This window comes from Salmo salar, chromosome 11 (assembly GCF_965601325.2).
Source record: "Salmo salar chromosome 11, fSalSal1, whole genome shotgun sequence".
Classification (NCBI taxonomy): domain Eukaryota; kingdom Metazoa; phylum Chordata; class Actinopteri; order Salmoniformes; family Salmonidae; genus Salmo; species Salmo salar.
In genome coordinates this window covers 99,403,850-99,419,269 of record NC_138301.1, presented here as the reverse complement: position 1 = coordinate 99,419,269, position 15,420 = coordinate 99,403,850, and the positions used below count along the sequence as shown (strand labels likewise).

General features: G+C 44.3%; 1 protein-coding gene across 4 annotated transcripts in view; it reads left to right on the top strand.

Moving 5' to 3' along the window:
- Positions 1–15,373, top strand: part of enp2 (Ectonucleoside triphosphate diphosphohydrolase 2) — a 47,858-nt gene extending 32,485 nt beyond the window's left edge. For all 4 annotated transcript variants that reach the window (XM_014128472.3, XM_014128470.3, XM_014128471.3 and 1 more), the window contains exons 4-9: positions 1,440–1,599; positions 2,012–2,239; positions 13,643–13,918; positions 14,128–14,247; positions 14,487–14,621; positions 14,849–15,373. In XM_014128472.3, the coding sequence (XP_013983947.1) occupies positions 1,440–1,599; positions 2,012–2,239; positions 13,643–13,918; positions 14,128–14,247; positions 14,487–14,621; positions 14,849–15,064 (1,135 nt within the window). In that variant the 3' untranslated portion in view covers positions 15,065–15,373. The remainder of the gene's footprint in view (positions 1–1,439; positions 1,600–2,011; positions 2,240–13,642; positions 13,919–14,127; positions 14,248–14,486; positions 14,622–14,848) is intronic.
- The last annotated feature ends 47 nt before the right edge of the window (positions 15,374–15,420 follow it).

Below are 15,420 nucleotides of genomic sequence, written 5' to 3'. Positions count from 1 at the left end.
TTGTTCTAGGATTGATTTGCACTTTTCGCACCAAAGTACGTTCATCTCTAGGAGACAGAACGGGTCTCCTTCCTGAGCGGTATGACGGCTGCGTGGTCCCATGGTGTTTATACTTGCGTACTATTGTTTGTACAGATGAACGTGGTACCTTCAGGCATTTGGAAATTGCTCCCAAGGATGAACCAGACTTGTGGAGGTCTACAGTTGTTTTTCTGAAGTCTTGGCTGATTTCTTTTGATTTTCCCATGATATCAAGTAAAGATGCACTGAGTTTGAAGGTAGGCCTTGAAACACATCCACAGGTACACCTCCAATTGACTCAAATTATGTAAATTAGTCTATCAGAAGCTTCTAAAGCAATGATATAATTTTCTGGAATTTTCCATGCTGTTTAAAGGCACAGTCAACTTAGTGTATGTACACTTCTGACCCGCTGGAATTGTGAGACAGTGAATTATAAGTGGAATAGTCTGTCTGTAAACAATTGTTGGAAAAATTACTTGTGTCATGCACAAAGTAATGTCCTAACCGTCTAGCCAAAACTATAGTTTGTTAACAAGAAATTTGTGGAGTGGTTGAAAACAAGTTTTAATGACTCCAACCTAAGTGTATGTAAACTTCCGACTTCAACTGTACATAATGTTAGTATAAAATACATTTACACACAAAGTTGCACAATAAGAGTTTCTAACCAATGAAAATATCAAATTGTCTCCTTGTCTTTCTCTTTGTGTTATTGCAGGGTAAAATGTGAGTCATGTTGGGGTTCTGAGATGAGTCAACAACAAGATTGAGAGATGTGTGTCTGTCTGGTTAATAGGTTATTGTCAGTGGTGGAAAAAGTACCCAACTGTCACACTTGAGTAAAAGTATAGACACCTTAATACAAAGTTACTCAAGTAAAAGTGAAAGTTACAGAGTAAAATACAGCATGATTAAAAGTATTTGGTTCTAAGTATACTTAAGTATCAAAAGTTAAAGTATAAATATTTTCAAATTTCTTATTAAGCAAAGCAGACTGCAACATTTAATTGTTTTTCATATTTACGGCTAGCCAGGGGCACACTCCGACACTCAGACATCATTTTCAAACGATGCATTTGTGTTTCGTGAGTCCGCCAGATAAGAGGCAGTAGGGATAACCACGTATTCTCTTGATAAGTGCGTGAATTGGACCATTTTCCAGTCCTGATAAAGCATTTAAAATGTAACGAGTACTTTTGGGTGTCAAGGAAAATGTAGGGAGTAAAAAGTATATTATTTTCTTTAGGAATGTAGTGAAGTAAAAGTAGTACTTTAAACTATTTCTACTTAAGTACTTTACGTCACTGGTTATTGTTGTCAAGCTGAGTAATGTTGTTCATTCCATACCCCTTGTTGATTTGTGCCTGTACCTACTCTTTGTGCATCTGAAGTGGTACATTTCCCTTTCTCAACAGTATCTCCAGCCCTGTCCAGTCAGCCCAGATCTTAAAAGAAGTGGGTCATACAATCCAGTCGTATCCTTTTCACTACCAGGGGGCAGCCATCTTAAGTGGCCAGGAGGAGGGAGCGTACGGCTGGGTCACTGTCAACTATCTCTTGGAGAACTTCATCAAGGTACCATGGCCCAGCTTTCACCATTCTATAGTTGTTTGGGGTACCATGAATAAGTCTGTATACAGTTGTTTGTAAATAAAGATCCTGCATAAACATTGCTATGGTGGTTCTAAATTGATCCCTGCCTTATGGTTTTCTTTCAATGCAACCATAAGCACTTAAAAAAAATAAGGATTCTGTGTTAGTTTCATTTCAAGCTTCTGTAGACGTTCTTTGAAGATTGAAAGAAAATTGATTATAGCTACCAAATGACAGATTTCCACTAAGGTGATCCTTGGTGAGGTAGATGGTTGAGTAGATGGCTACCTGAGGACCTCTAGTGACCATTACAACACAGAGAACATCTGATGATTAGACAAGCTACCCACACACCTCTCATATTACTTTGTTTATCCCTATGTGCCCGCTGCAGTATGGCTTTGTGGGCCATTGGCTGAGCCCAGGCAGACAGACTGTGGGGGCGCTGGACTTTGGTGGGGCTTCCACCCAGATCACCTTTGTGACCAAGGACGAGGTGGAGGACAAGAGGGACAGGATGAAGCTACGTTTGTACGGCCGTGACTACTCCCTGTACACACACAGCTTCCTGTGCTACGGACGAGACCAGGTCTTCAAACGCCTACTGGCTCACTTGGTGACGGTAGGAAACACTCTGTTTGGCCACAACAACATCAGAACCCCCTAAAGGTTACTTACTGTAAGCTTCACTCCACTTCACAGCCTGTTCACCCCGCCATCATCCAGAAGGCGAGGTCAGTACAGGTGAATCAAAGCTGGGACCGAGAGAATGAAAAACAGCATCTATCTCAAGGCCATCAGACTGTTAAATAGCCATCCCTAGCCAGCCTCCTACCCTGAACTAAGTCACTAGCTGGCTACCACCTGGTTACTCATCCCTGCACCTTAGAGGCTGCTGCCCTGTGTACATAGACATGGAACGCTGGTCACTTCAATAATGTTTACATACTGTTTTACCCATTTCATATGTATATATTGTATTCTAGTCAAGGCCATCCTATTCATTTATTGCTGTACATATACTATTCTATCCACGTATACTTCAGATATAGTACATATTCTATCCACATACTGTCCATACACATACATATAGTGCTGTGAAAAAGTATTTGCCCCCTTCCTGATTTCTTTGCACATTTGTCACACTTAAATGTTTCAGATCAAACAAATTTAAATATTACACAAAGATAACCCAAGTAAACACAAAATGCAGTTTAAGTGATGATTTTATTTATTAAGGGAAAAAAGCTATCCGAACCTTCATGGCCCTATGTGAAAAAGTAATTGCCCCCTAAACCTAATAACTGGTTGTGCCACCCTCAGCAGCAATAACTGCAATCAAGCGTTTGCGATAACTGCCCATGAGTCTTTCACGTCGCTGTGGAGGAATTTTGGCCCACTCTTCTTTGCAGAATTGTTTTAATTCAGCCACATTGGAGGGTTTTCGAGCATGAACCGTCTTTAAGGTCAGGCCACAGCGTCTCAATCAGATTCAAGTCCGGACTTTGACTAGGCCACTCCAAAACCTTAATTATTGTTTTTTTTAAGCCATTCAAGAGGTGGACTTGCTGGTGTGTTTTGGATCATTGTCCTGCTGCAGAACCCAAGTGTGCTTCAGCTTGAGGTCACGAACTGATGGCCGGACATTCTCCTTCAGGATTTTTTGGTAGAGAGCCGAATTCATGGTGCCATCAATCACAGCAAGTCGTCCAGGTCCTGAAGCAGCAAAGCAGCCCCAGACCATCACACTATCACCACCATATTTGACTGTTGGTATGATGTTCTTTTTCTGAAATGCTGTGTTACTTTTACGCCAGATGTAACGGGACGCACACCTTCCAAAAAGTTCAACTTTTGTCTCGTCAGTCCACAGAATATTTTCCCAAAAGTCTTGGGGATGATCAAGATGTTTTTTGCCAAAAGTGAGATGAGCCTTTATGTTATTTTTGGTCAGCAGTGGTTTTCGCCTTGGAACTCTGCCATAGATGCCATTTTTGCCCAGTCTCTTTCTTATGGTCGAGTCATGAACACTGACCTTCACTGAGGCAAGAGAGGCCTGCAGTTCTCCTGGGAAGGTTCACCACTGTTCCAAATTTTCTCAATTTGTGGATAATGGCTCTCACCATGGTTCACTGGAGTCCCAAAGCTTTAGAAATGGCTTTGAAACCATTTCCAGACTGATAGATGTCAATTACTTTGTTTCTCATCTGTTCCTGAATTTCTTTGGATCGCGGTATGATGGCTTGCTTTTTGAGATCTTTTGGCCTACTTCACTTTGTCAGACAGGTTCTATTTAAGTGATTTCTTGATTCAACAGGTCTGGCAGTAATCAGGCCTGGGTGTGGCTAGTGAAATTGAACTCGGCTTTCCAAAACATGTGATTATTCACAGTAAATTCATGATTTAACAAGGGGGGGCAATTACTTTGTCACATAGGGCCATGAAGGTTCAGATAGCTTTTTTCCCTTAATAAATAAAATTATCACTTAAAAACTGCATTTTGTGTTTACTTGGGTTATCTTTGTGTAATATAAAAATGTGTTTGCTGATCTGAAACATTTAAGTGTGACATGTGCAAAAATATAAGAAATCAGGAAGGGGGCAAATACTTTTTCACAGCACTGTATATCATTTTACATTTGACATTTTAGTCATTTAGCAGACGCTCTTATCCAGAGCGACTTACAGTAGTGAATGCATACATTTCATAAATGTTTTTCTCCGTATTGGTCCCCCGTGGGAATCCAACCCTGGCGTTGCAAACACCCTGCTCTACCAACTGAGCCACACGGGACCATATGTAATGTATGTATGTGTGTATATATATATATATACTGCTCAAAAAAATAAAGGGAACACTTAAACAACACAATGTCACTCCAAGTCAATCATACTTCTGTGAAATCAAACTGTCCACTTAAGAAGCAACACTAATTGACAATACATTTCACATGCTGTTGTGCAAATGGAATAGACAACAGGTGGAAATTATAGGCAATTAGCAAGATACCCCCAATAAAGGAGTGGTTCTGCACGTGGGGACCACAGACCACTTCTCAGTTCCTATGCTTCCTGGCTGATGTTTTGGTCACTTTTGAATGCTGGCGGTGCTTTCACTCTAGTGGTAGCATGAGACGGAGTCTACAACCCACACAAGTGGCTCAGGTAGTGCAGCTCATCCAGGATGGCACATCAATGCGAGCTGTGGCAAGAAGGTTTACTGTGTCTGTCAGCGTAGTGTCCAGAGCATGGAGGCGCTACCAGGAGACAGGCCAGTACATCAGGAGACGTGGAGGAGGCCGTAGGAGGGCAACAACCCAGCAGCAGGACCGCTACCTCCGCCTTTGTGCAAGGAGGAGCAGGAGAAGCACTGCCAGAGCCCTGCAAAATGACCTCCAGCAGGCCACAAATGTGCATGTGTCTGCTCAAACGGTCAGAAACAGACTCCATGAGGGTGGTATGAGGGCCCGACGTCCACAGGTGGGGGTTGTGCTTACAGCCCAACACCGTGCAGGACGTTTTGCATTTGCCAGAGAACACCAAGATTGGCAAATTCGCCACTGGCGCCCAGTGCTCTTCACAGATGAAAGCAGGTTCACACTGAGCACATGTGACAGACGTGACAGAGTCTGGAGACGCCGTGGAGAACGTTCTGCTGCCTGCAACATCCTCCAGCATGACCGGTTTGGCAGTGGGTCAGTCATGGTGTGGGGTGGCATTTCTTTGGGGGGCCGCACAGCCCTCCATGTGCTCGCCAGAGGTAGCCTGACTGCCATTAGGTACCGAGATGAGATCCTCAGACCCCTTGTGATACCATATGCTGGTGTGGTTGGCCCTGGGTTCCTCCTAATGCAAGACAATGCTAGACCTCATGTGGCTGGAGTGTGTCAGCAGTTCCTGCAAGAGGAAGGCATTGATGCTATGGACTGGCCCGCCCGTTCCCCAGACCTGAATCCAATTGAGTACATCTGGGACATCATGTCTCGCTCCATCCACCAATGCCACGTTGCACCACAGACTGTCCAGGAGTTGGCAGATGCTTTAGTCCAGGTCTGGGAGGAGATCCCTCAGGAGACCATCCGCCACCTCATCAGGAGCATGCCCAGGCGTTGTAGGGAGGTCATACAGGCACGTGGAGGCCACACACACTACTGAGCCTCATTTTGACTTGTTTTAAGGACATTACATCAAAGTTGGATCAGCCTGTAGTGTGGTTTTCCACTTTAATTTTGAGTGTGACTCCAAATCCAGACCTCCATGGGTTGATAAATTGGATTTTCATTGATTATTTTTGTGTGATTTTGTTGTCAGCACATTCAACTATGTAAAGAAAAAAGTATTTAATAAGATTATTTCTTTCATTCAGATCTAGGATGTGTTGCTTAAGTGTTCCCTTTATTCTTTTGAGCAGTATGTGTGAGTGTGTGTGTATATATATATATGAGGTTGATTGAGACCATAGACGTGGACTTTGGAGATCAGGTAGTTTTAATTAAGCAGAATTCACTTTGCATTCTGCATCCAAAAGAAAAAACATTTGTAGAGCACATATGTTCTGCGAATCGTCGCCTCTTTCTACAACAGATGCACAATACAAGGGACTGGGATCATTCGAGGAGCTAGCCATCGTTCACACATACAATAGCCTGCTAATACCTTAGCTAGCTATTAACCACATGTTGAATTCAGAATGTTTATCATCCTAAAAAGTACAATTACAAGTGCATCTTAACAATACCATCCACTTATGAGTAACCTCTAAATATACAACATTATTCACGAACAAAACACTGTGTGTATGACTTTGTGCTTAAAAGAATCAAACTTTTCTGAAGACGACAGAAAAGCGTGCCTACCTCTCATAGTGCATCAAAATGATTTGAGCACGCAGGGCAAAACGTAAGTACACACTCCCCTACTCCCAGGATGCAGGCATGCATAATAACATATCAACATGACATATTAATATATGAACCTGGTGAAATTCACACAGTACTTTAACAACTTACATTCACCCCTCCTGAATTTCACCAACCTTGTAAAACAACAAAATAACCTACCAAGCTCAAGGCATCATTCTGAATTCAGCTCAAAGCTACCAATAGGGTTCAGGGCAAGTGAAAGTTGGTCAGGCCTTCAACTGCCCCTAGATGCATAGTGCCTCTTACACTATACCTACCTTCTTAGCCTTAAAAAAGGTCATTCTGTACTAAATTATATCTCTGTACAATGTTAAACTTGCACCTTCTGGTGGATTGACTCAATTAGTCTCTTGACTGGTTTAACTACCCTCCCCGCCCTTGTGCGACCCACCACTGGGCTAGGGCCATGGTGACTAACAGTGGCTCTGGCCTTAGATCATTGATCAGAGGAGGGTTTGAAGGAATCAGCTCCAGGATCTCAGAAGTGCTACCCAGGTAATTTTCCTCAAGCAAGCAAGGTTCTTCTGGTTCTGACTTTCCATCTGATGTCCAGAGCTCGGAGTAATCGCTTGAATCCTCCCCCACCCAAGATGCACTTTCCTCCCCAGAGTCCTCCATGTCTTCCCTGTCCAGTCCATCGCCGGAGTGGGTGGCCTCTCCTGCATCTACATTGATTGAAGGCCCTGCAGCATCACTGTCAGTGAAGTGCACTGAATCATCAATTTCAAATGGCAGGAAATTCACCTGCAGCAGTAGATTCTTGTGAACCACTTTCTCTCTGCCGTAACGGTCTTGGATTATGTATGTGTGAGTTTGTGGATTGACTGAAGTCACTGTGAAAATGTCAGGGTTCCACTTGTCAGCCAACTTGCGGCGGCCCCTTTCACCCTTGTTGGCGATAAGGACACGATCCCCCATGGAGAAACTGATGCCTTTAACCCGCTTGTCATACTCCAGACCTTGTCGTCTCTGTTGCTTGTCAGTGTGCCTTTTGTACAACACTCATAGCTTCCTTCAGCCCAGTGATCAGAGTCTCGACATACTTGTTGCAATCCACAACACTGGAGTCGTCTAAAACATTGCGGAACATCACATCCACTTGTAGCCGAGGGACCCTACCAAACATGAGAAAGAATGGAGAATAGCCCGTTGTCTCGTGAACAGTGGCATTGTAGGCAAATGTCAATGACTGGATTTGTTCAGGCCAATGTTCTTTGGTTTTCAAGGGCAGACTCCTGAGCGTGCTACCTAAAGTCCTGTTGAAGCGTTCAGTTTCTCCATTCCCCATAGGGTGATATGCCGTGGTCCTTGACTTTTGGACACCGGAGAGCTTAAGCAGTTCTGCTATTAGCTCGCTCTCGAAATTTGCGCCCTGATCAGTATGGATACTTGAAGCAAATCCGTAGACACAGAAGACATGATCCCACAGTTTACGAGCTACTTGCTTGGCTGTCTGGTTTCTGCATGGCCATGCATGGGCAAGTTTAGTGAAGTGGTCAGTCACCACCAGAACATCAACTGAGTTCTTCTTACTGTCTTACGCTGTTCAAAAATCCAAACACACCAACTCCATGGGAGAGCAAGTTTTGATGCTCTCTAACGGGGCTCTAGCCGCTGGCTCTGGAGTCTTTACTATAACGCATCTCTGGCAGGAGCGCACATACTCCTTGATGTCTCTCTCCATTGCAGGCCAGAAAAACCTCTGTCTGGCCAGAGTTCTAGCTTGGCCTTGATGTCCTGCAAGGTCATGAATGCCAGTCATCGCTTTGAGTTTCAACACCTCTGGCAAGACATACTGGAACTTTCTCCAGTTTGTGTGACTCTCCTTAATGACACGATACAGAACTCCCTCTCTTAGGATCAAGCGGTCCCACTGTTTCATCAGCAACAACACTTGAGAAGAAACATTGTATCGATCTCATCTGGTGGGCCGTTTCTTATTGAAAACGAAAGGGATGACCTTGGAAGTCACAGTTGGAGATCTCAGTTGGAGTCTTGCAGTTGGAGATCTCGAAGTTCCTCATGCAAGAGTTCAGGCAAAGTGTCAATACCAGGAGAAAGCAGCTGTTGGGTGTTGGAACCAAGCTGGATTGCTTGCATCTCCATTGAACATTCCCAGTCGATATGGAGCTGACATATGGCCTTCACTTCAGCGGTGGTCAAGGAGGTTATCTCCTGGGAATAAGAAGCCCAACGGAAGGCATCTTGGACATCATCATTCAATGTCCCAACAGCCTCAGACAGAAGTGCTAGGTAGGACTCCCTCATCAGTCTCTGCGTGACAGTCACTGCGACGGGGTCGCGGCTCAGTGCATCTGCTACTGTATTCTTGCTGCCTGAGATACGCTTCAAATCGAAGTTGTACGGTGCCAGCTTGGCAACCCATCTTTGCTCGCAAGCGTCCAGCTTGGGTTTTGTCATGATGTACGTTAACGGTTACTATCTGCCCAGACAGTGAACTCGTGCCCCTTAAGCCAATGACTGAATTTCTCACACACACTCCATTTCAGTGCTAGAAATTCAAGTCTGTGTGCCAGATACGTTCTCTGCGACTTACTCAGGGTCTTGCTCGTGAATGCTATGGGCCTTGCCTTATCTTCACCTTCAGGCACTCAACAAAGCACAGCCCCGAGACCATCCAAAGAAACGCCAGTGAAGAGAATGAACGGCCTCTCGAAATCAGGGTGAGCTAGCATGACACAATTCAAAAGGGCATCCTTCAGCTTCTGGAATGCAACAACACACTCCTCAGTCCAATCCGATAGCGTCAGCTTCCGGAAAATTCCACTGTTGCCCTTCTTCCCATCTCTTCCTCTTCTCTTTTGACCCCCAGTGAGTGCAAACATAGGTCTGGCTATGGCGGAACAGTCAGGAATGAAGTGCTGGTAATATAATACCATACCCAAGAAGGATTTCAGCCTCCGAGCAGAGGGAGTGCGTCCGTCTGCCTCCATCAGCTGAGCTTGGCTCATCTTGGCAATGGCCTCCACCTTCTCAGGATCCACTGACACACCGTCCTCTTTAATGATATGTCCGAGGAATTTCACTGTTCTTCGTAGGAAGTGGCATTTCTTGGGTGCTAGTTTGAGATTGTTGGCTCTTAGACGGCTAAACACAACTTCAAGTCGCTGTAGAGCCTGTTCCTCGGTGGGTGCAAAGACCAACAAGTCATCTAGGTAACAAAGGAGTTTTGAGAAATGTAGGTCCCCAAATATACTTAACATCATTCTCATGAAAGAGGCCGGGCTGTTACACAGACCTTATGGCATGCGATTGTAGTCATAAAGTCCCATCGGTGTGGTAAAGGCTGTGTACTTCTTGTCCTCTTCATGAACTGGAATGTTATAAAATCCTGAGGTCAAGTCCATGGTGCTGAAAAATGCACTGCCACCAAGGGCTGTGAGGCAATCTGCTTGATGAGGAAGGGGATGAGTGTCTTTCACTGTTCGTGCATTCATCCACCTGAAGTCAGTGCATAACCTCAGACTCCCGTCTTTCTTCCATACCATGACTAAAGGGGAGGCATACTCACTAACCGACTTGCGTATGAGACCTACTTCTCCGCAGTCCAGATTATGTCTTGAGAAGATGTCTTCATATTTTGTGATGGTATTCACAAGCTTCTCCTTCCACTGGTCAGTTACCTGGCATCCATCAATGTCAATGTCTCCTAATCCTAGATCAGACAGTCTTTGTTTCAGGTTGTGGCAGCCATTGTCATCCTGCTTCTCTCCATTGGGGTTTTCCTCACTTCATGGAGGCCCTGAAAGATTGTTGCATCCTCAACAGCCAAGCATGTAGACACATCATCCAGCTTCATGTTACGTCTTAGGGTGAGATGTTTGTCAGAACAGTTTACCACCTTTAAAGGGACCCAGCCATCTCCCACATGGGAGTAATAACTCTACCCACAAGTATGTTTCTGGGCATGACCTTTGACCCGGTAGGCTCGACTATTACAGTGCTGCCTGGAGACAATGCCACATTTTTAGGAAGTTTACCCCAAACTAAGTGTTCAGTCTTGGGCGAAAGAGTTACAGCTTGAGTGAGCTTCTCTGTCCCAATCTTGCTATCGACTTGCTGTCCCTTCCATCTTGTGACACTTGTCATCATCTGCAGAAACTGCTTACCCTCTGGTGAGTGGGTCTGGCCATCCATGTTGTTGACGAGCTTCCAGTATTTGTCAGTGCCTTTCATCTCATGCAATAGATGCTTAATGACATTCGATCCCAGGATGAGATCATCATGCTGTCCAGGAACAACTAGGGTGGGCACTTTAACATCAATCCCATAAATTTGCATCTCCAAATTATAGAAACACTTCGAGGTCTTCTTCCCCCCCAAACCCCACTAACACTAACTCTGTAGGAGTCTGATAATGCTGAGGAAGGGCACGTGCTTCCAAAAGTCTCTGCTCTGCAAGTTCACTCAATGTACAGACCATAGACCCAGTGTCAAGCATGCCCTTAAGCTGCACTTTCCCATGTACAGACAGAGGTGTAAAACAAATTAGAAAAAGCCTCAACCTCTTGTGAACCTAACATAACAATTTTCTCTCCTTCCTTCGCATCAGAGCTCAAAATCTCATATGTTTTCTCGAGATCATCAGATTTTTTCTTGGGGGCAGACAATTGAACACCCACATTTCCCCCATTCACCTGTGGGTGTGTCAGTTTAACGGTTGCTGCTGTGGTGAGTTTCTCTGCTGTTGTGGTGGGTGTCTCTCACCACCGGGATTGGCATAGCGTTCACCCTGTTTTGGACAATTTGACTTCCAATAATCTGGGGAAAAGCACCAGAGGCACAGGTTCTCATGTCTACAGTGCATCACAGTGGAGTATGTTACAAACATCCTGACGACATCGGAGTTGGAGCTGTCAATCGTCTTACCTTGTCTCTTAAGGACCTCGTCAGTGACATCTACGGCCTTGTTCAATCGAACCCAATACTCCATAACAGCCTCTCCAGGTACAGGCTTAGTGTTGTAAAAATCAGCCAAAGGCATGCATGAATAGGCCAGTTCACTGAAATTCTGTTTCAGAATGTCAAATACAATCTCTGGCTTCTCTGTAGGATCAACAGTTGTCTCATTGCGTAAATGTATCTTTACCATGTCTCTTGCTTTGCCAGATAATCGACTAATCATCTCATATGATTGTTCCCCAACAGGACGTCCCTTCCTCCTCAAGTATATTCTCATCAACTCCTCCCATTCATGAATGGAGCATTTGTCTGTACCATCTCCTCTATATGTAGGAGGTTCCTTCATGTCTGATTGCATGATGAACTTAATTTTACTGATGTCTACATTTCCTACTGACTCTTAATGATGATCACTTATCTTCTCTGGACTTACTGGTGGCTCATAAGTATTGGACCTGCCACTCTGTAGTTCTTCCCTAATGGAGCTCCCTATTTCCCGGGCTAGCTGAGTGACCAGCTCAGCTAGACCATCTACAGGGGCATTTGGATTAACACTAGATGAAGGGCTTTCATCCAATTTTTTTGTGGAGCAAAACATGGGGGAACCTCCTGCACCTACACACTTTACAGGGGTTTGATCAGAGTATGAGAAAAACCTCCCCCTCCCAGCAGTGAATTGGTGTACTGCACTGCTGTAACTCTGCGTTGTGTGTGGTTGATTGAGACTATAGACGTGGACTTTGGAGATCAGGTAGTTTTAATTAAGCAGAATTCACACTCTGCATCCTGCATCTGCATCCAAAAGAAAATAAAACATTTGTAGAGCACATATGTTCTGCGAATCGTCGCCTCTTTCTACAACAGATGCACAATACAAGGGACTGGGATCATTCGAGGAGCTAGCCATCGTTCACACATACAATAGCCTGCTAATACCTTAGCTAGCTATTGTTACATATACATACATACATACATACATACATACATACATACATACATACATACATACATACATACATACAAACGCACTCCGGACTCCGACATTGCTAGTCATAATATTTTTATATTTCTTAATTCCATTATTTTACTTTAGATTTATTGTTGTCTATTGTTATATTGTTGTGTATTGTTGTCTGTTGTTAGATACTACTGCACTGTTAGAGCTAGGAACACAAGCATTTCGCTACACCCACAACAAAATCTGCTAAACATGTATGCGAACAATAAAATTTGATTTGATTTGATCTACGTGGGTAGAGTGTTTTTTTTTTAGAGCAGCGTAACACGATATCCTCACCAGTCCCACTCCCATTCACCAGGGTTCGATAGCAAAAAAATATTATCCAGAAGATTGAAATTCTGCTCGTTTTTAATGACATCTCGCCCCAATGCTAGGCGTCGCATTTTCATGGAATCCAATTGGCTGCAATAGCATGCTGACGAAAAACTAGCAGTATTTCAATCTTCTCGATTTGTCAGTTGGGATAATGGAATAATTAGGAGTACACTGCCATCTCCCACCCCTGGATTGAGGTCCATTTTCTCAAGCCGGTTCCGCGCTGTCCTGATCGTGGCATAGTCGCATTCTGACTAGAGAGAGAAGGTAATGAACGTCTAGTCGGATTCTGGTTAATATAGCCTACATATCAGATCAAGGAACCAAGCGACAACACTGCTCCCACGTCTGCAAAAGGAATGATAAGGCGCTTTTCAGTTTTTAGGTAGTACAAAATTGCGCCGAATCCCGGACTGTATTACAAGGAGCCGCCCCTTTTGTGACGAAAAACGACATTGCAGTACCATGCCACCCACTGTACCTTCCGTCTCCATAGTGTGTATTTACCTTTATGCACTACAGCAAGGGCCCGGAGTCTTTCCCAGTCATATCACGTTACAAGACACCATCATAGTCTACATCAGCGCCATTGAAATATAGAAACTTTGCTATAAATCATTGGAATCCCACCCACTAATATACCACCCCCAGATTGTTTTTATGTGTTGTATCTATAACAGATTAAGATAACCATGTGTATTTGAAAGTCATCCCAGGCATTAATTCCAACAATCGATATTGGTCCTCAGTACCATAGTACTCCATTTATGACTGTAGCTTGCTCTCTACTTGTTAAAGGAATGTGTCAAGTTAATGGAATCATTTCTCTCTCTCTCTCTCTCAGGCTCAGGGTCACACAGGGAAAATGTTGTCCCACCCGTGCTTCCCTGCAGGCTACAACGTCACCATGAAGGTGGGGACATTGTTTGACTCTCCCTGCACGGTGGGCCAGACACCCAGCTCTGGCTACAATCCCCAGGCAGCCCTGTCTGTGGAGGGCAGTGGCGACTACGATCACTGCCTGGGCAACATGACTGAGATCTTCTCCTTCCACAGCTGCCCCTTCTCCCAGTGCTCCTTTGACAAGGTGTTCCAGCCCAATGTCAGTGGCAGCTTCATGGTGAGAGGCATTAGGAGGGGCCCATACAGTGGTTGAATCAATCCTAACCCTATCCTCAACTACAACCCTAAACCTAGTTTCATGTCCACATCCTGGTTTAACCCTAACCCTAACCCCAACCCTCAAACACAAACCTAACCCTAACTACAGCTCAGACCCTAATCCTAACTCATCATTTTTTTCTCTCTTTCTCTCCATTTGTCCATCAGGCGTTCTCAGCCTTCTTCTACATTCACCAGTTCCTACAGACTACTACAGGAATCCTTGTCGCCACACCTGCCCAACTGGAAGAGGCAACCCGTGCTGTCTGTAACATGAGCATCAATGAGGTCAGCATCCCTCTCTTAGAGTGTGTGTGTGTGTGTGTGTGTGTGTGTGTGTGTGTGTGTGTGGGGCAAGAGAGTGAGAGAGAACATTTTTGTGTGAAGGGGAGAGATCCTGCATGCATATGAGAGACACTGTCAGTGTTTGCATGTGTTTCTCCATGAATTATGGTTTTGTATGTGTTTCATGTATTTCTGGATGCATATCATGGCTATGTAATACACATTTTTGTATCCTGTTTCAGATGTTGGTGCTGGCCCCATACCAGAAGCCTCGTCTGCAGGACTTCTGTGCTGCTTCTGTCTTCACCAAGGTGCTCTTCACGAGAGGCTATGGCTTTGACGAGATCTCATTCCCCCGCATTTCATTCCAGAAAAAGGTAAGCTTACTTGATGTGAATATGATTTATTTCTCTATATCCTTATTTTACTCCAGATACCAGCATAATCATTGACATTACACAAAGTATTGTTAGTGTTTGTAATTTACTTATTTTTAGGCTACAGCCTCTCCATTTCAGCTTTAACCCCTAGTGCACCAAGTGCCTATCAGAATGCTCTGAGTGTACCCAGGCTAACCTGAGGTGTTTGTTTGAAATGTCACTAGGCAGGAGATGCCTCTGTGGGCTGGGCCCTGGGCTACATGCTCAGTTTGAGCAGTCTGCTGCCGGGGGAGAGCATAGGCCTGAGGAAGGCTCTGAAACCTGGAGCCTGGGCGGCCCTGCTCTTCCTCTTCACCCTACTCCTCACCGCCGCCCTGATGTACATCTCCCTGCAAGCCTGCCGCGGGAAGAAGAAACGAAGCAGTGACATTGCCAGCTAATCATCATAAGGGAATCCCTTATGCTGGTGGTACTATCCTGGAGTGTGTAGATATAACGTTGGCTAAAGTATTAATTATATTGTCTCCCTTTACACAGAGAAAAAAAGTGAGTCCTCCCAGGCTGTCAATACATTTGAAATATCCTCGCTTTAACAAATAGGGGGTTTTCTGTACAGCATGCATTGTAGGCTGTAATTAATGTTCAACATCACTCTCACAACACATTTACCCAACATTTATGTGCCATTTGTTTGTGATTTATATTCATTTTGTATTTTGATAACAAAAAATAAACTGTTTTGTTTTGTACATGAGTGGTGTTTGAAGTACGTAGGCGTTTGTATATTGACTACAAC